The 21,835-nt window shown below is 33.0% G+C and overlaps 4 protein-coding genes across 6 annotated transcripts; all 4 read left to right on the forward strand.

The window, feature by feature from the left end:
• Window positions 1–1,455: 1,455 nt before the first annotated feature.
• LOC118053917 (protein LNK3) lies at window positions 1,456–6,208 on the forward strand. The gene is made up of 6 exons (XM_035065317.2): window positions 1,456–1,693; window positions 2,403–2,777; window positions 3,183–3,459; window positions 4,753–4,869; window positions 4,947–5,086; window positions 5,634–6,208. The coding sequence occupies exons 2-6, from the start codon at window positions 2,413–2,415 to the stop codon at window positions 5,917–5,919; spliced, it is 1,185 nt and encodes a 394-aa protein (XP_034921208.1). The 5' UTR covers window positions 1,456–1,693; window positions 2,403–2,412; the 3' UTR covers window positions 5,920–6,208.
• Window positions 6,209–7,640: 1,432 nt separating this feature from the next.
• Window positions 7,641–8,402, forward strand: LOC118053982 (protein MIZU-KUSSEI 1). The gene has a single exon (XM_035065414.2). It carries the CDS (start codon window positions 7,719–7,721, stop codon window positions 8,400–8,402), a length of 684 nt encoding a protein of 227 aa, XP_034921305.2. The 5' UTR covers window positions 7,641–7,718.
• Window positions 8,403–10,243: 1,841 nt separating this feature from the next.
• LOC118053918 (probable choline kinase 2) lies at window positions 10,244–14,434 on the forward strand. 3 transcript variants are annotated; one of them, XR_012169722.1, is made up of 9 exons: window positions 10,244–10,429; window positions 11,046–11,482; window positions 11,897–12,018; window positions 12,152–12,344; window positions 13,021–13,138; window positions 13,232–13,279; window positions 13,687–13,787; window positions 14,009–14,262; window positions 14,331–14,434. XR_012169722.1 is itself a non-coding variant. In XM_073408776.1 (9 exons), the coding sequence occupies exons 3-9, from the start codon at window positions 11,129–11,131 to the stop codon at window positions 14,150–14,152; spliced, it is 1,080 nt and encodes a 359-aa protein (XP_073264877.1). In that variant the 5' UTR covers window positions 10,244–10,429; window positions 10,684–10,748; window positions 11,046–11,128; the 3' UTR covers window positions 14,153–14,434. The 3 variants fall into 3 exon arrangements, 2 of the variants coding, with proteins under 2 accessions (XP_073264877.1, XP_034921209.1); XM_073408776.1 differs by adding an exon at window positions 10,684–10,748 and having other exon boundaries at window positions 14,009–14,434; XM_035065318.2 differs by having other exon boundaries at window positions 14,009–14,434.
• Window positions 14,435–17,659: 3,225 nt separating this feature from the next.
• On the forward strand, window positions 17,660–21,801 carry LOC118053919 (WAT1-related protein At3g28050). The gene is made up of 8 exons (XM_035065320.2): window positions 17,660–17,971; window positions 18,060–18,125; window positions 18,215–18,328; window positions 19,504–19,738; window positions 19,818–19,976; window positions 20,082–20,233; window positions 20,317–20,483; window positions 21,412–21,801. The coding sequence occupies exons 1-7, from the start codon at window positions 17,790–17,792 to the stop codon at window positions 20,477–20,479; spliced, it is 1,071 nt and encodes a 356-aa protein (XP_034921211.1). The 5' UTR covers window positions 17,660–17,789; the 3' UTR covers window positions 20,480–20,483; window positions 21,412–21,801.
• The last annotated feature ends 34 nt before the right edge of the window (window positions 21,802–21,835 follow it).

Raw genomic sequence — 21,835 nt, forward strand, 5'->3', positions numbered from 1 at the left:
TAGGCTTAATTCTTTAATTTATAACTTCTTTAATAAAGGATGGTGAAATAAGAGTTTTACATAAAGATTTTTTTTTTAGATTTTACACATTCTTCCTCGCCTTAGTTTTAATATCTTTCTTTTCACTTTAAACTTTTGTTTTCTTTCAAAATCTAGAGTTTAGATTCATTTTGTTAAAAAATGATGAATGTAAAGACCTTAATAGTCTATTCTAGAAACATTTTTCACAAACTTGAATAATTTTTTCAGCTAAAAAACTTTAGATTTAGGACTAAAAAATTCAGGTTTAATTATGGATTTATGGTGGTTAATCAAAATTGTTAATAATAGAAATTATTCTAGTTGTTGTGAAGATTATTACAAACATTCTACTGGCACAAAATAAGGAGCAATGAACCTTTAAAGATAAATAATTTATTTTTGACAACAATAAAAATTTTATTATTTTAAAGTATTTCAATAAACAAATATTCTTTCAAGTTTTAATTCAAACATATATATTTTATATTATTAGTATGCATGATACAACTTTTAATCTAATATCAATTGTAGTTTTGAATATATATTTAACATGTATTCTAAAATTTTATTATTATATATGTGTTGAAAACATGTTTGTCATAATTAAAGAAAAACTTAATTTTTAAATTTACCGTGATGAAAAGAATTACTCTAATATTGAGCAATAAAACACGAACCCTAATTACTATATTGGAGAAATAAATTTCAAGAATCCAAATATGGATAGCATCACAAAGTGGTAGCGAGAAGGATAAATGCTCAACCGCAGCACAATAAATGAACATGAGGTTTTGGAGGAACATTTCACCTGGACACCAACAAATAAATATTAGTCGGTGCCATTTCGGTCCAATCCCAATTTTCTTACAACAACCTGGGACAATTTGCATCATCATCATCATACAAGTCCCCGGAGTTTGTCAAAACCTCGGAACCACACAAACTGCAGAAACTCTGTGGCTCTTGTCTTCTTGTACTAAAGGCAACTCACCCATCCTTGACACCAGCTAACACTGTACTAGATCCCTGCTCAATGCAACGTGTCAAGATCAAAGACATTGCATGTTGCCACGTGTACCCCCAAAAGCCCATCAGGGAAGCGATACGTGGGGTCACTGGAAGCCATCCACGCAAACGACCAAGCTAGCCACGTCCACCATTGCAGGTAGAGAGCTTTGGCCTCTTATTAAAAAAGAAGGGTATTTAACTATTTTTGCTCGAGAAAGGAAAAGTCTTCAAAGGGGATTACTTTACTTGGACGCATCACAAGCAGAACACCAGGACCATGATTTCTAATTTGGTGGGTCCAGATTCTGATACGTGGACCAATGAGAGTACAGATTTTGATGGAGGTTCTCAGCCACAAATCTCAACTTAAGTTTTCAGCCACTACTCACTTTCTCTCTCTACACAAGTTAGCCTCACTTTCTCTCTCCCTACTCTGCAAACTATATTACTATAAGGTGCTGCAAAGGAAAACAGGGCCGCCTCTGTTTTACATCTAGCGAAAAGCACTAATCTTTTTCCAAGGCAACAAAAAACTCCATCAAAGTTTGTATTTTTTTTATCGTTTCTTTGCTGTTCTTATCATCTGGGCTGCTTCATTTCTCTATATTAGCAACTGGGTCTTGGTCATTCTCTTAATCAAAACGCACCACCCAACAATCTCAAGGTTTTCTTCTTCTTCTTTTGATGCTTGTTGTGTATATTTAGTTCGGTTTATAGTGTCAAAGTTCTAGTCTTTGGCTTGTGAGATATTTATGCATGTTATGATGAATATGTGTTTGTGGGTGATTACTTTTGTTTGATTTTCAAAATTTTTCTCTTTGTTTTGTTGATTGTATTTATATGATTCTTACTCATGATTTGAAGTTTGAATTCTTTAGTATAATTACTTTAAGCCTCTTCAATTTGTTGGTGGATTATGATTTTTTTTTTTTGAGGTCTTTGGGTTGATTTTTATGCTATGTGGTCTTGGTTGTTCTGTTTGGTTGATAAATTATGATACTTTGTCTATGTGTTGATATTCTATCAGTTTTTAAGTTTTTGGTTGGTGGGAAGTGAAAGGAACTGGAATAATCAAAATCATTAGTTGCAGTTCACTTGCTTATTTCTAGTTTTAAGGTAGAACCTGCAGCTCCACTTAACTGATGAAGTTAAAGATTCAGGCTTGTATTGTTTGATAAAACAAGTTCTTCGCAATTGTTTGTGATTGTGTTCAAAATCTTGGATTTAGTAATAAAATTAGGTGTACTCTTTGATATTGAATTAGATATGAACTGTTTGTATTGTTTGGCTTTTCTACTTTTATTAGATTTTTTTTTATCTTTATGGTACCTTTTTTGACAAATGAGGATTGTTTTCTTTTCTTTTTTATGCAGATAAAATCTCATGGAGTGGTATTCTGGAAGTGGTATTGATGATTTTGTGGTTCCAGAGGATCGAGAAGTATATGATAGGCTTCCATCACCAGAGAGTTGGTCGAAATGGTGTGCAGATGCATCAGAAAGTCACGAGTTTTCTAACAAACGCTTTCTTATGGATTCAAAATTGACTGGGGAAGAACTCAAATTCAATGGTGAAATTTTGAGCAAAGAAGTTGAAAGTTTCTACAATGGTAAAGATCAGTCAAGTGGTTCAAGCATCAGTGGAAGATTATCTGAAGAGTCACTTCCCCAGACTGCTCTTTCATGTGACCAGCCAGATTACCAGCTTGATGATCTTTCAGAAATCGAACAGCTGGATGAATTTTTCCTGTACAAGCGTAACTTCTGGGATTAATTTAATGCCTTTAAGAAATCATGTAGAATCAAATGTGCTGTAGCTTGTCATATTGATTAGCAGCATGCTCGGACACCCCATGGAAATCGAATGCTCCCTTAGTTGTGTGCGCTAAAACACTACTATCCATCATGACAAAATGGTTAGAATTCCTGGTTCCTACAAATGGATTATACCAGTATTTGCGGTGATGGCACCTATCTTTGTGCCACCTTCATTATATGGCAATCTCTTGTGCCTGCAGAGCTACATGTGACATAATAGAGCCATTCAATATCCATGGGGTGCCCAACATCTCCCTACATGTGGTTGTTATTTCTATGAAATATGATGCTTCCTTGTTAATCTTATTAATATTTTCTCATTTCCATTTGTTGCAGGAGTTCCTTTCTCGAGGATCTACCCAGGAATGAAAATCTTAACGGCTCGTTTTGCTTTTCTGCTGAAGCAGAATGTGGCATGGCATCTGCTGACAATCGCTTCACAGACACAATGTCAGATTTGCAAAGTATCTCGAATGATGCACATGGCATGGGAAGCTCAAAGTATCTCAAAACACATGCATTTTCTCCATCATTAAGTTGGGAGGAAGGTGAAGTTGCTGCTTCACACTTCAATCAATGCAACTCAGACCAAAAGGATTTGGCACTGGTAAAGGTGAGATTTTCCATCTCTTTATTACCTTTAATTCAATGATTGGCCATATCTTTTTCACAAATTTCCTATAATGAAATTCATGGTTCATACTAAATCTTTGATAAGCTTTAAAGACCCTAGCCCTGTGCCTGTACTTGTTTCTTGGATGAAGAGAGGGTTTTATTGTTGTAGGTATACATGCATATGCACATTTTTTTATTCTCTGTGGACCTAGCACAATTTAATCCATAGTTCTGTATGAGCTTTTTGATTTGGGTTTAGAAAAAATATTGTTTTTTTTTTTTTTTTCCCTTTTCCTTCGCCTATCTTAACAATAATATTGACTAGGTTCTTTCATTTCTTGCTTATGAAGATATCCATTTTAATCATTCTAGGAGAATGACTTCTTTTACTTTCGTCTTTGGCAACACAGAGAATTCAGCTCTGCTTGTTGCTGGGATACATTCTATGTAAAATTTGTTTGTTGTATCCTGAACATAGGGGGCGTTTAAATTCACAAGGGTGGAGTCTAATTTCATGCACCTATCATGGACATATTTGGACGAGACATCATCAAAGAAACCACAGGCACAAGGGTGGAGTCTAATTTCATGCACCTATCATGGACATATTTGGACGAAACATCATCAAAGAAACCACAGGCACGTGGAATTAGGCTCCAGCCTTGTTTAGACCTGACCTAGATTTTGTTGTTTGTTGTCACACCAGTGTGTCTCCAGACATGAAAATTAGACACAATCACCTGCAAATTATGCCCATCAGATGAGAATGGGGCCAGTCAAGGCCTCAGTGTCTTAGGCCTGCCATCATCTCAGCTAATTGTGATATAAATACTAATTGGTTATGACCATAGCATGCTTTCTATATTCTTTTGGAAATTTTATTTCATCAATTTTTTGTATGAGTCAACATTTGTTTCATCATGTTTTGTTTGCTCATATACTGGTACTAGCTATATTTATACACTTGGCTTATATTTCCTTCAAGAAACTCCTTTCTCAAAACATGCTTAGCCTACATCGACTCCAAACACCCATGCCATTGAACAATGGGTTGAATTTCTAAAAACTTTTTCTGGTGTAGTCTGGAAAATTAATAACCTTATATGTCGGTTGTCCCTTTTTTGCATAACAGTAGATCTTAGGTAGCATTCTGCTTTCATCTATATACACATACTGCCTGTGACGAATAGCGAGAGAGTAGAGAGAAATGCATGGACAGATGCCTATCCAATGAAGATTTTTAGTTTGTGAGACTTGCAAGTTCAACTAATCATGGTAATGTTTTTTCTAGGCATCGCTGGTTAATGTCTTGGTCCCTTCTGAGCATGATAGTATGATTGGACTTGTTGACGAGGAAACATCTCTTCAACAATCTGCGCTACAGGAGCTTGAAATGGTTATGGCCCAGGTATAACACAACATCCTAAGAGCCCCCTTTTTTTAACAAGCAAAACCAAATCCTAATGATTTTTTTTTTCTTTTCAGTTAAATGATAAGACTAGAATTTGCTTTCGTGATGCCTTGTACCGGCTGGCCAGCAATTCAAAGCAACATCCAATAAAACAGGACCAAAATGGAGACCTGTCCATGGAAACACCGGGTACTGGTGAAGATGAGAAAATGGGGTACTTGCACAATATTTGCCTAATGCTTATAATCTTTCTATGCTTATCCCACTTTTTTTTTTTTTAATTAGAATGCTTATCTCATTATAATTTAAGGCCTCAATATTTTAAGGTTGTTCTCGTAAACTGATTTGCTGTCAAGTACTGACAATCAAAATAGAAGTATATCTGGAAATGGGTTGATGACCAGAGCTCTTATCTCTGTTAGTCTCCAACTGATCCTGAGAATTTGTTATATATGTATCAGCTGTTAATCGGTAAGCGTACCCTGAACTTTTTTGGTAAATGGTTGACATTAGCTATCTTCACATATACCACTTTCATGTTGCTCTCATATCAATTAGGATTCAACATTAATAGCATCTGGAAGTAATTACATAAAGTGCCAACTCCCATTTAAATCTCTGCAAACAAAAACAAATGCATCACATCAGTGGTATTTGGGTGATCAAGCATCTGTTGAGTTCCATTTACTTCACTGCATATGTCCTTGTATAATGCATTGGTAATCGAGCCATCTTGATAAGAAAGTGAGCTTCATGTTCAGGTCTGGTGGAAAGACGACAATCGAAATGGAGACCAACGCCATTGACAGAGCCATTGCAAATCTCATGTTCTGTAAGATGGACCTAAACATACGAGATTTTCCTGTCTCCGCACCAGTAAATTCCAAGCAAGGAATTTCCAGAGAAACAAAACCCCTAAATTGCCGCTGGAACGAGCCTCAAGGCCACGATCTCCCTTCCTATCCAAGTTTCCGAGGTGATGCTGAGGTTCCAATCCTTGGTCATGGATATCGACAGATAAGAGCAAATCCAGGCAAGCATATGTGAAGAAATCCTGAGAGAAGATTTTCTAAGTTTATAGTAATGTTTTTCAAAAGTAGGACGAAGCCAACAATCCTTAAATAAGTATTGTACTCATCTAAAAAAGCTTGAAAGATCCTCTTGAAGTGCTTATCTCATATGTATATACCAGGGATTTATGTATAATTAGTATGCATGGTTAGGTGCTAGGTCGGATAACTTGCTGCATCCACTCAGCTCAGTTTTGGTAGGTGCATATACAGATGGATTCAGTAAGCAGTGACATACAAGCTAATGCATTTGTTGTTCTTGTTTACTCTCAGTCTAGCAAATTACTGATCCATGTCTTTGAGACTTGTCCGTCTTCTTCACTGCATGCTGTAAGTATCCATCTGTGTCTTCAACTTAAATCAAGTTGTATTGGCTTTCATGAGATGTTCGAATTCAAGATTTTTTAAAGAAAGGACATTGATTTGTTCACGGCCGGAATCCTCTTGTTTTTTTCCCTCCGACTCAGTAAAACAATACGAAAAGAATAGACATTTCAAAAGCTTTTTTCCATCAAGGACATTGTCTTTCTTTTTTCTTTTTACGTTTTAAATTTATTTTGACTTCTGTTTTTTGTGAATTTATTAATGCAATTGTCAGCCATAAGGCCAGCCAAACCAAAAATAATAAAAATAAAAACAAGATTCCTGAGGGTAACTGTATAGATGATAAAAAGCAACAGAGTAAGGGTACTGCAATTTTTATTTTTATTTTTATTATTTTTAAAATATAGCCTTCAGACTCAAACAGCTAAACTCAGTTCAAATTCTCTCTTCCTCGTCTTATTATTATTATTTTTCTGCTTTTAACAGGCCAGATTTTGCTTTAATTAAGCATTCCAAGTGTTTCTGCATACACAACAAAATCTTCAAGATAACACTGTCCAGTTCAAAACATTTTTTTGGTAAATATTTAAATCTTCAAGACTTCCGATATTTGATTTAAAAATTTTAAGATTTGAAATCTAATGTAAATTAAATTTTAAACTGAATAATAATTTAGTCACATGTAGTAACTTGACAAAACTCAATTTATACTTGATGACAATGTTAATTATAATAATTTATTTTAGAAAAAAATAAAATAATATTTTTTAATAAAAATAATTGATCTAAATTTATCGAGAAACCATGAACCTAATTTTTTTTTTTCGAGTTCTTCCTCGAATTTGGCAACTATCCTATCTAACATGGATGTAATTAACTTCTTATTTATTTATTTATTTTAAATTAGGTTAGGGTAGAATTAGAGATATATTTGGTAAAATCAACAAACAAGTAAAAGTTTTAACCACTTCATCATTCATTATATGATAATTTCGCTGGCAAAAGCAGCAAAGTTTTCAAGTTGTTCAGCTAAAAGAACTACCAGATTAGCCTATTTATTCAATGGCTTCAAGGAAGCATCAGATCTTTGCCAGCAGTCGATCCCAAGAACTACAACTATCAAACTATCTTTAGGGTAATTACAGAACTAGAAATTCTTAACCATAAATCAATTGTAATATAACAACAAAAACTGAAGAAAGTCTCAACTCTTCCTTACGGAAATATATAGAAAATCAAGAACAAACTACCTTAGTTGAACGTGCATGCCTCAACTCTATTCTTCACCACCGTCACCGCCACTAAGCCTACCAAATTAAGCCCACCAAGGACTTACAAGCCTCCATCATGCCAACCCCGCCATCAACCCCACCATATCCTCTCACTCCAGTACAGACTCGGTCCCCGTCGCCATCGACCTTTCCATCACCCCCAACCTCCCCATCTTCTGGAATGACGAACCCAATGTCTCCAATCCAGCCTGCTATCTCCCTCCATCAACCAAATGGCAAGAAAGGTTCATCAAAGCACAATAAGATATTCCGCCGTGTCCGGGCTGTTTTCCGGTCATTCCCTATCATCACTCCAGCATGCAAGATCCCCGTCTCGCTCCACGGAAACCGCCTCCATGACGGGCACGTTGGTGGGACCCGCATGACCGGAACCCTGTTTGGGCACCGGAAAGCCAGGGTTAGCCTTGCCATCCAAGAAAGCCCCGGGTCCCTACCAATTTTACTGCTTGAACTCACAATTCCCACAGGAAAACTCCTTCAAGACATGGGAGTGGGGCTTGTTAGGATTGCCTTAGAATGTGAGAAGAAGGCAAATGATAAGACCAAGATTGAGGACGAGCCGATATGGACATTGTTTTGTAATGGTAGAAAGTGTGGTTATGCGGTCAAGAGAGAGCCAACCGATGAAGATTTAAATGTAATGCAAACCTTGCGTGTTGTTTCAATGGGAGCTGGTGTAATACCTACAGGAGATGGAGCAGATCAGCCTGCAGATGGAGAATTAACGTACATGCGGGCATTCTTTGAACGTGTGGCAGGGTCCAAAGACTCAGAGACCTATTATATGTTGAATCCTGACGGAAACAATGGACCAGAACTAAGCTTATTCTTCGTCAGGATTTGATCAGAAAGGTAAGGCAATGTTTCTGTAATAATTCTAACGATTGAGATTAATACCTTCTGATCCTTCTGCTGAAGGTTTATAGAGTTGATCTTTGGTGCAAATGAATTGGTAAGTTATGAAACTGTTGATGGAGGTTACGGGAAAAGTTCGAGAGCAAGAGAATCAAGGGCAAGACAAAATCTTCTGCTATCCGATTGGAGGGTGGCCTGGTTTCTGGGGGACGAAGGGCTGATCACTTTGTTTAATTTGGGTGATTATCTTTTTTTTTTTCTTCTTTTTGTTACATTAATACTTTTAGGGACTTAATTTTAGGGTTGAGGGGATGTGAAATCCCAGTAGAGATCCTGTCATGCCCTTTGAAAAAAGGCAGAAACAACCATGTAAAACTTGATTGTACGTAACACATTAACTGATCATCATTTCATGAGAGTAAATGTCAAGAACAATGGAAGAAAAGTATATATATACAGAGTAGCTCTCAAATTAAATTAATCGTGTGTGTTAAAATTCCCAACTCTTGCAGAGGCTCTGGATTAATGGGGGCATGCATGCATCTCTCAAAGCAACTTTAGACTAACTGATATGATCTTAATTTTCTGATTTGAATCAATGTATAAAGATTTGATGTTCAAATATTCATGACCCACTACTTAGATTTAATAATTTTACTAACAAAAGCTTCTATTAACACAAATATCAACATTTACATGATACTTGATCTAAATATAATTACAAAACTCAACTAAGCTTTGGAGAATGATATCTAGACCTTGAGTGACTTGACTCCTAGCCAGTAATGCGGAGTCAGATTTTTTTAAATGACAGGGTAAATTATTAACAAATATTATATTATATAACATGCATTAGAAATCAATTCAAAACATATATATTAATTCATATCAAGTAAAATTAATTTAAAAATACATGTCAATTCATCAAAATCAAAACTTATTTCAATTCATATCTATATGTATATCATAAATATGTTGATTAAATTATACTTAATCATTTCTAGATATTTAATTGAGGAACAATGTCCTAGTATATGTATAAGAGAAACAATGCTTGAAAACTATGCTTTCTACTTGATATTACTTACAAACAAATCATGTGAAAAATATTAAATTTTAAATAAACTACTATGTCAATGCAAGAGAATGCAAAGAATAGTGATTTTGCATGAATATTAATTTATTTTTTTATAATAAGAAAAGAAACACTTAATTGATTAAATTAGCAGATTTAAATATTTATTTTAAAAATATTTAAATATATTCATATTAAAACCCCTAAATTATCATAAATTCTAATATTTTTAATAACTAATTATAAAAAAATAAAATTAAAATTAAATAATGAAATAAATAGAAAAAATAAAGAAAATTTAGTTAAAGCATAAAGTAAAAGGCAAATAGCTGAACAATGTTAGACACGGGAAGATAAAGAAAGAGAAGAAAAAAAAAGAGAAAAATTAGGGCAATGAGCTGTGATTATATATATATATATAGATAACCAAACATTACATAAATGTGTCTGAAAAAAATAATAATTAAGGTTAAATGCACAAACAAATATAACTTAAAACCTAATTCCATATCATTAATCATTAATATGTATTTGATCTTCAGGTGAACTGTATAATTTAAAAATATATTAAAATAATATTTATTATTATTTTTTTATTTTTTATACCTACACGCATGAATCTATAAAAAAAAATACCTTAAAAAAATATTTTTTATATTAAAAAATCCAAAACAGTACCCTGGTTGTCTCGGGACTCGAAATAATCCAATGGCTCAAATTCAATCTTCCCTTAAACATTTTCTTTTTATATTTTATAAACCATTATCCCTCCCTCCCCTGTAATTCTTCCGCAATTCTGCTCAATTCTACTGATTTATTTATAACTGAAATATTAGAGCACGAAACACATCATTTTTCTTCCTCTCCGGTTCTCTCCACTGCGATTGTCTACTGTTCGTATGCATTAACTTACCATAGAAAGAAAAATAATCGATTAAAAGGTGAATTCTGTTTTAGTTGATTTGCTATTTTTTTAATTATCTGTTAAACAATCTTTGCACGAATTATAGTATGGTGTAGCAACGATTAGATTACTAAAAAGAGGGTTTAATTGATTGATTGATTGATGATTTTAAAGACAAGTTGATTGAAACATTGATTTTCTGGTTGTAAAGAAGAGATTATAATCTGTTGAAAGTCTGGTAATTATATTGTTTATAGGCTTAAACATGGAATTTTGTATTTGTTTTTCTAGTCTACAGCTTGTGCATCAACAGAGACCTAAGTGCGTTTGTCTAGGAGGTCATGCCGCGCTTCAAAGTAACGTTTGACATGAAAAAACATCATTTTTTATGCCTTCTCAATTTGGTTTTTTAAGTTTAATGTGGATCAAATTTTCTTGAATTCGTGTGCTGTTGGCTCGTGCATGTGTGAAGAGAAGTCTGATTGAAAAGTTTATCCTCTTTTGTTGTTGTTGTTTTTTTTTTTTTTTTTTTTAATGTTAAATAATGTTTTATACATTATATGTGTGGTGGGGACGATTTCATGAACATGGGTCTTGAAAAGGAAGTTAATTGCCCTTGGTAATTTGGGTTGTTTCTTTCTTTGTGTTTTCAGATCAGACGTTTTCCCGTTAATAAACTTGGTTTGCTGGAGTGGTTTTTATTTGGTTAGGGTCTTTTGTGTGGAGATTTTTGGCAATGGGTCCTGTAGAAAATCCTGTAAACAATAAAGAATATAGGATACCAGGAGAGGCAAAGGAGATGTTGAAATCGTTGGCATCCAAGTGGGAAGATATTGATGATGCAAATTCATTGCAGGTGATCCCTTTAAAGGGTGCAATGACCAATGAGGTTTTCCAAATAAAGTGGCCGACAAAGGCACATAATATGTCGTGTAAGGTTGTAGTCAGGATCTATGGTGAAGGAGTGGAGGTGTTTTTTGATCGAGACACTGAGATTCTTACGTTTGAGTTCATGTCGAAGCAAGGGCAGGGACCTCGTTTACTTGGGCGGTTCTCAAATGGACGGATTGAAGAGTTCATCCATGCACGGGTACTTTGACGTTCACCTATTTCTGTATCTTTGCTATCATGAATCTTGAATGCATGCTGTTTTATAAAATTCTCTTGATTTAAGAGATTGGCAGTTGAGTTAATCAAATGATCGGTCTTAAAGGAATCTAATACAACTTCAATTTTATTATTAGTGTTTTTTGATAGTTTATTCAACTTCAATTTGCACTTCTAATATTTGTTTGAAAATATTGTGTTGGTGTCTACTGCTCAAATACAGACATGCTAAATTAATTATTGAAATCGTGTATCTTCTACCAGGAAAAACAGGAGGAACAAGTGCTGGTTAATAAACCATAGTTTGCCTTTTAATATAAATCGGAAGTTAATGTGTTTGATCATAACTTTTCCCCTCCTTAACCAAACATTTCCTACATTTCCATATGAATTTCAGACACTATCAGCTTCTGATTTGCATGATCCAGATATATCTGCTCTTATAGCAGCTAAAATGAAGGAGTTTCACGGTCTTGAGATGCCAGGTCCAAAGGATGTCTCTCTGTGGCACAGATTGCGGTTGTTTTCTTTTATTTTCTTTTCTAACTCCTTTTTCGTTATAAAGGAAAATGAAGGTTGCATATGTCACCCTCTTTATATATTCTTTGCTTTTAATAGCTTCAATTAGTTATTTTCTCTGTTGTTTCTTCAGAAATTGGCTCAAAACAGCTAAGAGTTTGTGTACTCCAGAAGAAGCTAAAGACTTTCGCTTGGATTCCATTGAGGATGAAATTTCCTTAATTGAAAAGGAATTCTCAGGAGATCAAAGTATAGGGTTTTGCCATAATGATTTACAATATGGCAATGTAATGATTGATGAAGAGACAAGATCAATAACTATAATTGTAAGTTCTCTTTTTATTTGATAGATAAAGCATTTTATGAATATGTTACCTGATGGCATTCTTTATAAAGATCCAATAAGATCTTTTGGGTATTCTTACTTTTCCCTTTTGCTGTAGATTTCTGGTTTTGATGTGTATTATTCCTATCCTTTGATCCTGTAGCTGTTCTTGATGCTTTCTCTGTGTGCTTTCTATGTGCTAAAGTGTGACTTTCTCTTTTTAATGCATTGCAAACTTATTCTTCTTAATGCGTAGTAAAATGAATTTGAAGAGATTTCAAATGACCTAGATGCTTAGGTTATCCTTGTTCCTCCAACTTCTGGATGATAGATCAAAAGTTTGTGAATTGTGAAGTCATCATGTATTGAAGACTGTTTATGGATGGAAGTTGACTTGGGCTTAACTTGTTCTTTGTTGCATTGGGACATCAATGGTTGTACGTAATTATTAGCGGATTCAAGATGTTATCCTCCCTTTTACATTTTTTCTAGTCTATTAATAAAGTTTTTATATATATATATATATATATATATAATAGATAGATTGAGATAATATAGAAATTTTCCTTATCTTCAATTGCGCAAATTAAGTGGTTTGAATTGATTCTTTCATGATTTTCTTTTACATAATGCAGGATTAATTATTTTTCGTTGATTTATGCCTGTTCTTTTCCCAGGACTATGAGTATGCAAGTTACAACCCTATTGCCTTTGATATAGCAAACCACTTCTGTGAGATGACTGCTGACTATCATACAGATACACCCCATATTTTGGACTATAGTAAATACCCTGGTGCGTGACCTTACACTAATGTCCTTAATGTTTCTTTGCTTTCATTTTCCTTTATTGTCAAGGCGTTTTCTTGATCTCTGAGCCTGACAATAGGTTTGGAGGAGCGTCAAAGATTTCTTCACATATATCTGAGTTCCTCAGGTATTAATCTTTTACAATGATTACCATTTTTTTTTTGTTCTCCCACTGTTAGCTTTTTTAACTTCAGGGATGTCATGTGAGATACAAATAGATTAGTTGTTGAAAATGTCGTTCTAAACAAGTTCAGAAAACAAATCTATTATTGCTTGGTAATCTTCATCAATGAGAACCGAAATTGCATTTGCATGTCGAATATCAAGAAACTCTACATCTCCTAAGAATATTTCATTAATGATTTATTGAATTCTTAATTTCTCACTCTTAGTGGAGGTCAAAAGTGGATTCATTTGTATTAAATCAAGCAGTCATGACTGAGCGTCGCGTGTCAACTGAAACTCATCTGAAAACCTCAAATTAAAAATTGTTTTATTATCACTGGTTTGGCAAACCATTGGTTTTTGATGCAGATGGTCTACCGAGTGACATTGAATTGGAGCAGCTACTTGAAAATGTTGAGAAGTATAAGCTTGCGAGCCATCTTTTTTGGGGATTATGGGGGATAATATCGGTATGCTTTCTGATCTTCAGTTGTTAATCAGAACCTAGACTTTCTTACAACAACTTCAGATATGTATGATGGCTTGAACTATGTACAGGAATTAGATTTTAGTTTTAACTGCATTGCTTATGCTGCATACAGTGCATGCCATTCAGAAATTCTGGGAATTGTACACATGCATTCTGTATATTCACCACTGATGTCCTCTGAAACTGTTTTTAATTTTACAGGAACATGTAAACGAAATTGACTTTGACTACATGGAATATGCAAGGCAGAGGTTTGAACAGTACTGTTTAAGGAAGCCTGCTTTATTGGGTTCTTCAGGAACCACCCCTGATGCAGCTTTGACTGATGGTAATTATACTATCTAACTGCTACTCGCTCCGTACTGTATTACATACATTTAGCTGTGTACAGGAACTGACAACTCTAGATTGTGTTATAGTCTTTTGGTGTCTCATCTTAGAATATTTTCATCTTTGATCGGTACTTCTACTATGTTGTCAAATATGGTGGTATGGCATGTTGGGTCAGGAGAGAATGGCTGTATTTATTCTTTCTGTCAGTGAAGGAGTGCAATTGAACACCTAACTCCACCCCAGTTTTATGGATGAATATGGTCCTTTAACTAGGCTGGAACAATTTTTATTGACTGTTTTACATCTTTATAATGAATGAAGGTATCGGTGCTGAGAAAAACAAAGGCACAATTGAATTCTTGTAGAATAAACTAGTCAAGATTCCGGAAGTAAATTTTAGTTTACCATGTGAAACCGTGAAAGTAACATACAGTTGGTAAGGCAAGTGTCTTTGACGTTTTTTGATGCATAAAGTCATAAGTTGGAAAGTCGAAAGGGGTCTGTCTTGGAGGCAGTCTGCTTTTATTGCCAATTCTCCATAAATACACCTCTCCTACCCTCTTCAGAGACATACCCATATCACTTCCTCTGTACAACATTATTGCAGTGAATGAGCAATTGATTCGTGGTTTCTTCTTGCTCACACATGGGTAATAATAAAATTAAAAAAAAAAAAGAGCACAATTCCAAAGTTTTGTTTTGAAAGCACTACTAGTAGCGTAAATTTGATATTATCTATATCATAGGATGGATAGTTTTTATGATATCTATAGAAATGGTTTGTTTTAGATTGCTTATTTTAAAATATATTAAAATAATGTTTTTTTAAAATAAATTTATTTTTAATATCAACGTGTTTAAAATTATAAAAAATTAATTTAAAATAAAAAAATTAATAATTTTTTAAAAGTATTTTTTAAATATAAAAACAAACATATTTTAAAGGTTAGGTTGCTAGGTCATTTGAATTAACTCTAAAACAATGTTGTTTTAGTAGATTTTTTATTTAAAAAATTAAAATGAAAAAAAAAACCCACTAAATTGACATTGTTTAGATTTTTTTTTAAATAACAAAGTTTCATTTTGAAAAAAAATAAAATTATTAAAATTCATCTTAACATGTTTTACCTAAATTTAATTATGTCAACTTAAAAAAAAAAAAAACAATCTAAAAGAGGATGGTTGGATGTGATTGATGAGAAACACAAAAATATTTGGATTGTTGATTAATCATTTATTAAGATTTATGGTTTTTTTTTTTAATCATAGTTATAACAGCTAGTTTGAGTTATGTGTCAGAGAAGTTAACTCCTGATTTGTGAATTAACCAAAGCTATGATCAGGAAAAAAAAAGCATTTAGTTGAAGAAAAAAAATGGTTTGAAGTAAAACTCGATTTAAATAAGGTTTTAGATTAACATTTCAAGCTAAACCAAAATTTTATAATTATGTTCATATTTAAGAAGCAGATTTTTCGATTTACAAAGGTCATTTGGAGGAGTGTTTGGATGCTTGTCGTATTTCCACAAACTCTACTATAGTTTACTTACCTCGGAATGTTATCTCAAAATCATGAAGGTGATTTATTCAAACTTAAATTTCTAAAATACAAGAATTCCTTCCGGGTTGATTTTTTTTTTCCCTAACGAGGAGAATTTTTTTCAAGAATATCATAATTAATCCCGTGAATAAAATGTTCAACTGCTGCGGTAATTAACAATTAAAAAAAATCAAAAGAGGAGGGGATTTACCTTACCATTTACTGTAATAATATATTTTTTAATTTAAATTACATCTTTTAGTATTAAATTCAGTGAGGTTTGGAACTTTATCAATTTTTTTCAATTTACTTTTATAATATTATTTTCGTTTTATTATTAGATCATATAGGTTTAATGGGTTGAACTTAATTGACTCAATTTTTTTTCTTTCAAATTCATCCTTAAATATTGGGTTGATTAGGAATTAGACTTCAAGATTTGTTTTAATTTTCTTTCTATAAGATTATCTCCTGTCTCATGACTTATAAATTGAGTCATGGGTGTGAATAGTTAACCTGTGTTAACTTGAGTTACTTTTTATATTCTTTTTTAATTGATTTTTTTTTTTATTTTGTTTTCAACATTGAGTTAATTAAGAAATTAACTTTATAATGTTTCATTTTATTTTTTATTGGGTTATCCCCGTCTTATGATCCAGGTCGTGGTTTAAAGGTTAACCTGAGTTGATTCAATTTATTTTTTTCCTTTTTTCAAACGATTTTTTTTTTCCAATTTCATCTTTTAACGAGTCAATTTTTTTTCCTTTTTTTCAAACATTTTTTTTTAATTTCATCCTTTAACATTGATTTTATTGGATATTGAGCTTTATAATTTATTTTGATTTACCCTTTATGAGGTTATTATGGTTTTATGACTGACATACAAAATTACTAATTTATCTTATACGTGTGAGCCTACTATCCTTTTCTTGTTAGTTACTAACTCATACCAAAGTTCACTATATAAACATTAGAAGAATTTTTTATTTTTTTAATGTGAGATTGGAAACTCATTAAAATATATACTTTATGTTCATAAAAAAATATGTTTTTCCAACGTGGGTTAAGAAACCATTTTAGCTTAAATACTTCAATTTAAAAGAAAAAAGATAATATATTTTCAACGTGGAAAAAAAAATATTTTAAATTTTATGATTTACAGCATGTATAGCCTACTTCTATATAAATTGTTTCTTAAATTTTTTAGGTGGGATATTAAAACCTCAATTTTTTTTAAAAAATATTTCTGAGTTTACCCCCAATCAGCCATTTAGCTAAGTCAACCTCCAGTTGGGTTTGATAACTATAGTTATAACACCTTGCTTAGCATGATAGGTTAAGGTGTGTTTGAGAACACAGTGCAAACTGCGTTCCCTTAAATTTTGAATTTGTTTTTTTTACTTGAAATGAAATTTTTTTTATGGTTTCAAATCGTTTTGATATGCTGATATCAAAAATAATTTTTAAAAATAAAAAAACTTTTTTTCTTTGATGTATTTCTAAGCGAAAAACATTTTGAACCGCTATTATTATCACAATCTCAAATACACTCTTAATATATTGACTTGGGGTGTAGCGCGAGCTAGATCAATAGAAAAAATTAAATTAAATTTTTTTTAAAAAAAAAAACATCAGTTCAGATTATTTTTTTAAAAGAGAATTGGTTCAACCCAAGAGACCATAACCTAAGTCCGGTCAACTCCTAGTCGAGCATCTAATTAACTATGGTCACGGTAGAAGCAACTAACAGAGATTCAAATAGAAGTAAATAACGCTGCCAACGACCAAAACCAAAACCTAGAAATTTTTTCTTTTCTCTAAAAAAGCAATATTATTTTAGATATATTTTTTTTTAAAAAAAGAAAGAATGGTTCAACCGAAGTGACCCGAATCTTGTCACGTCGACTCTGCGAAGGGATCTAATAACTATGGTCACGGAAGAAGCAACTAGCCAAAGATTCAAATAGGAGTAAATAACGCTCCCACCAACCAAAACCAACTATGACATGCCATAATACCCATAATTGTGTCTCGTCCTAGTTTCAGGGTCTGAATTTTCAACTTTGAATCTCGCAACAGAGCAGATAATTAAGAAACAAAGAGAGTGAAGATGGCGAGGAAAGCTGCAGTCCTGCCTATTGTGGGGATGGTAATGGCAGAGTGTGCACAAGCTGGGCGTATGATACTAGGAAAAGCAGCCATGTCAAATGGCATCAGTAGTTTCGTCTTTGTCCTCTACTCTAATGCCATCGCCTGCCTCATCCTCCTCCCTTCTTCTTCTCTCTTTCACAGGTTCTCATCTCCGTCTCTCAGCACCCCCGCCGTGAAGGAATCATGTACACCTGACATAACTCTGCTATTCTTCTCTTTTATCTGGCAGATCATCAGAGAGGCCTCCACTCACCCCGTCAATTGTCTCTGGATTCTTCTTGCTTGGTCTTTTTGGGTTTGCACTTCTCTTTACAATTGACCTCTGACTCCGTAGCTTTCTTGCGTTTTCTTTTTCTGGGTTTGATTTGCCCTAGTTTTTCTCAGTTGCTTGGGACAGAGCTTCTGCTATGCTGGCATTAACCTCAGCTCTCCTACACTTGGCACTGCTATGCTCAACCTTGTCCCTGGTCTTACCTTCATACTTGCCATTATTTTCAGGTTATATGTACTTCTTTGTTGCTTGACTTGATTGTTTTCCTTCTGTTTTTTAGCTCAAAATCTTTCTCAAAGATTTGTGAATTAAATAAGCAGTGCTGACGTGAGGAGATTATTATTATTCATAATAAATGCTCAATGTATTATTTAATAATTAAGATATTTAGGCTTTGAAAAGTTTAATAAAAGTTAAATATATAATATATATCTCGAGCAAGCATAACAATCCAACTCGGCTAATGGATAACACAAACAATGATTGTGAAAAAAAGAGAAACTTGCTTAGAAACCTTACCTCGAGGCAGGTCAAAGCTCAGATCTATTCCTGAATTTGATGAGATTCCTTTCTTATGATGAGAGATTTTTAAAATAAAGGTTTATTAGGTGGTTGACAAAGTTGAAAGCTTATTTTTATTTTAAAAAATTTCTTATCATAAAAAAGTAGAGCTTATTGTACACAAACTTTCTTGTGATGCTAGAGAATGATGGTTTGAATCTCTAGACTTTAAAACTCGTGTTGGTATGTCTTTAATTTTATCTTAGTAAGATTTAAGACAATAATTAATTTTAGAGTTTATAGAAGATGATTATGAAGATATTTAATATTATATAGATAGGTAAATAAAGTATTATTATTTGACTTATGTTCAACCTTCTTAAAAAAACAAGGAGGAAAAACATGAAGGAGTTTGGTGAAAGTAAAATTTCAAAGTTATTTAATTATATTGAAGATAATGTTATCAAAAAGGTTGCTGACAAACTGTTTTAGTCTTTTTAACCTTAAGTTGAAAAAGCTAATGGAAACGATAATTTTTCAGTTATGGATAAAAATTTTAGAAACAAAGACAAAGAACAGGATAAATTTTTACAATTCTTCTAAAAGTATTTTCAAAGATTATCTTGAAGTTTTTTTATATTCAAAGGTTGAAGGGTTGTAGCATGAATCATTTATAATAAATGATTTTAATACTAGTATAAATAAATAGAAATGTTTAATTTATTTTGAGAAGAATATTATTATTTAGATTTTAATAAAACACTAGAGTTTTCTCAAAATTTTTCAACAATAGCTTAAATCTATAACTTTAATGCTTGAGAACTCTAATTTTAACCATGCTATACTCTGCTTCAAGTACTGTAAATGATAGGGCTAAAATGCTTTTGCTGGGTTGTTTCAGGATGGAAAACGTTGACTGGAAAAGTTACAGCACCGTAGCTAAATCTATGGGAACCATAGTATCAATTGGAGGGGCATTTATTGTTACTTGCTACAAGGGTCCCCTACTTCTGAAGGCACTACCCTCTGTTACAAAGTCATCTCACCAGGTTCTCTTGCAGCAGTCAAATTGGGTTCTTGGAGGATTGCTCATGGCAGTTGACTGTGCCACGGCTTCTTCATGGCTTATAGTACAGGTGAAGATAAAAGAAGCCAGTTAAAAGTTCAAGAAAAAATCAATAAACTCTAATTTCCCATATATATTTCATGTTTCAGGCATTGATCCTTAAAAAGTACCCAGCAAAGTTGATTGTGGTCTTCTTTCACTTCTTCTTTTCGACCATATTGTCTTCAATAGTTGCTGTGGTCATGGAAAGGGACCCCTCTGCTTGGAGCTTAAACTCTAATATAAGATTGATTGCTGTTCTCTTCTCGGTGTGTAAAGAAAACCCATCTTGGATTCCAGCTTCTTTAGACTTCAAATCTTTGCTTAATATTGTTACAATATGCAACCAGCGAGTTAACGTTTTTAACGAGCAGGGAATCTTGGGCAATGCATTCGAAGTTGGTGTTACAGCATGGTGTCTACACAAGACAGGTCCTGTGTTTGTTGCTATATTTGCACCCTTGGGGATTGTCATCGCAGCTGCAGCAAGTGTCGTCTGCTTTGGGGATGCTCTGGATCTTGGAATGTGAGGCCCTTTTGATCTTGGATTATATTTATGAGTAGCTGGGTTGTTTAGTTTGAAATCATCTGTCTTTTCTGCCATTGCAGTGTGCTTGGAGCTGCTATAATAGCCATAGGATTTTATGCAGTGATTTGGGGGAAGGCCCAAGAAGAGGTCAAGAAAGTTGAAGAAGACAAGGAAAATTGTGGCTCTGCCTCATCCTCTCAAAAAGTCCCTTTTCTGCAAAATAGAAGCAATGATTGTGCGTAGCAAGGTAATATCAATGCAAAGGTTCGTCTTTTTACATTCCAAGGTTGTAAATTTTATTTTAATAGGTGTTTTGTTTTTTTAATTAAAATAAAACTGTCTCAGTTTCAAAATATTTCAATGTGTCATTTTAGGATTGTACTGTTTATATATATATATATATATATATATATATATATATTCAACAAACATAATTCAAATTTAAAATAAATTAATTATAAATTATGCAATACAAACACAATGTCAAACAATATAATTTTAAAATTTAAAATATTTCTAAATAATCAAGATTAAATAGATCTTTAACTTAAAGTAATTCCAACTTAAATAAAAATATCAAAATATTATAAAATTAAAATGTTTTAACACAAATATTTTAAATATAAAGCTAGGTCAATGTTATCAAGGCTAATAGGACCTAAAGCATCTATTGTTTTGCTCAAATTCCTACAAAGTATAAACTTAAAAAAAAAAAAAAAACATGAATATAAATCATATGTATTAGTGATAAATCTAATTTTAAAAAATTAATATCATTGTTAATGAAAATAATAATAATAATTTTTAATAATATTATTAGTATCATTGTTATTGAAAATAGTAATGAAAAAGATCCTTTTATAATTAGATGGTTAAATTAAACCATGTTTAATTTGATTCAATGACTTTTCAAAACCGAAACGGAACATGTGAAATGAAACCGGAACATTCCGGACAGAATTTAGTCGAAAAATCCAGAATGCAAACCAAGATTTAAAATTCGATGAAAATTATTCTATTTTATTCTCCCTTTTCAATTAATATAAAATGTTTCGGCTGTTTCAGACAAAACAAAATGAAACTGACAACCTTACTTACATCAACGATTAACACCCCCGCCTCTCAGGCTGGCATCACGGGCATTTGTATCTGCATTTACGAGATTTTTTTGGCAGGCACATGAAATTTAAACACTAGACACCCTCGAAAAAATCTGGTCTGTTCAAGAAGTTGAAGAAACAGTTCAGTTTGACAAGGAAATAGTCTTTCTTGCTACTTCTTACATCATCTGACTGTAACAGCTCAAGGAAATGGACAGCCATGGAGAGGGAGGTTGCAGTGGAGGGGGTGGAATAGGGTAAAATAAAGCAATTCCATCATTGATTAATCTTTAGCGATGATAAATGAATGGAAAATCTTCATGTCTTCGTTTAGGTCGCTTAGCATCAGCAGGCAGAGCCTTGCCCTGTTCTTTGGGAGTTTTTTTAAGCTGTTGATTGTAATTTTAAAAGATTGTATTGCAGCTTGCATTGGAATTTCCGTTCAATATTGAAGTGTCTTTCTCAGTGGCATGCAGGTGTCGATTTTCTTTATTATTAC

This window comes from Populus alba, chromosome 1 (genome assembly GCF_005239225.2).
Source record: "Populus alba chromosome 1, ASM523922v2, whole genome shotgun sequence".
In the NCBI taxonomy this organism is placed as follows: domain Eukaryota; kingdom Viridiplantae; phylum Streptophyta; class Magnoliopsida; order Malpighiales; family Salicaceae; genus Populus; species Populus alba.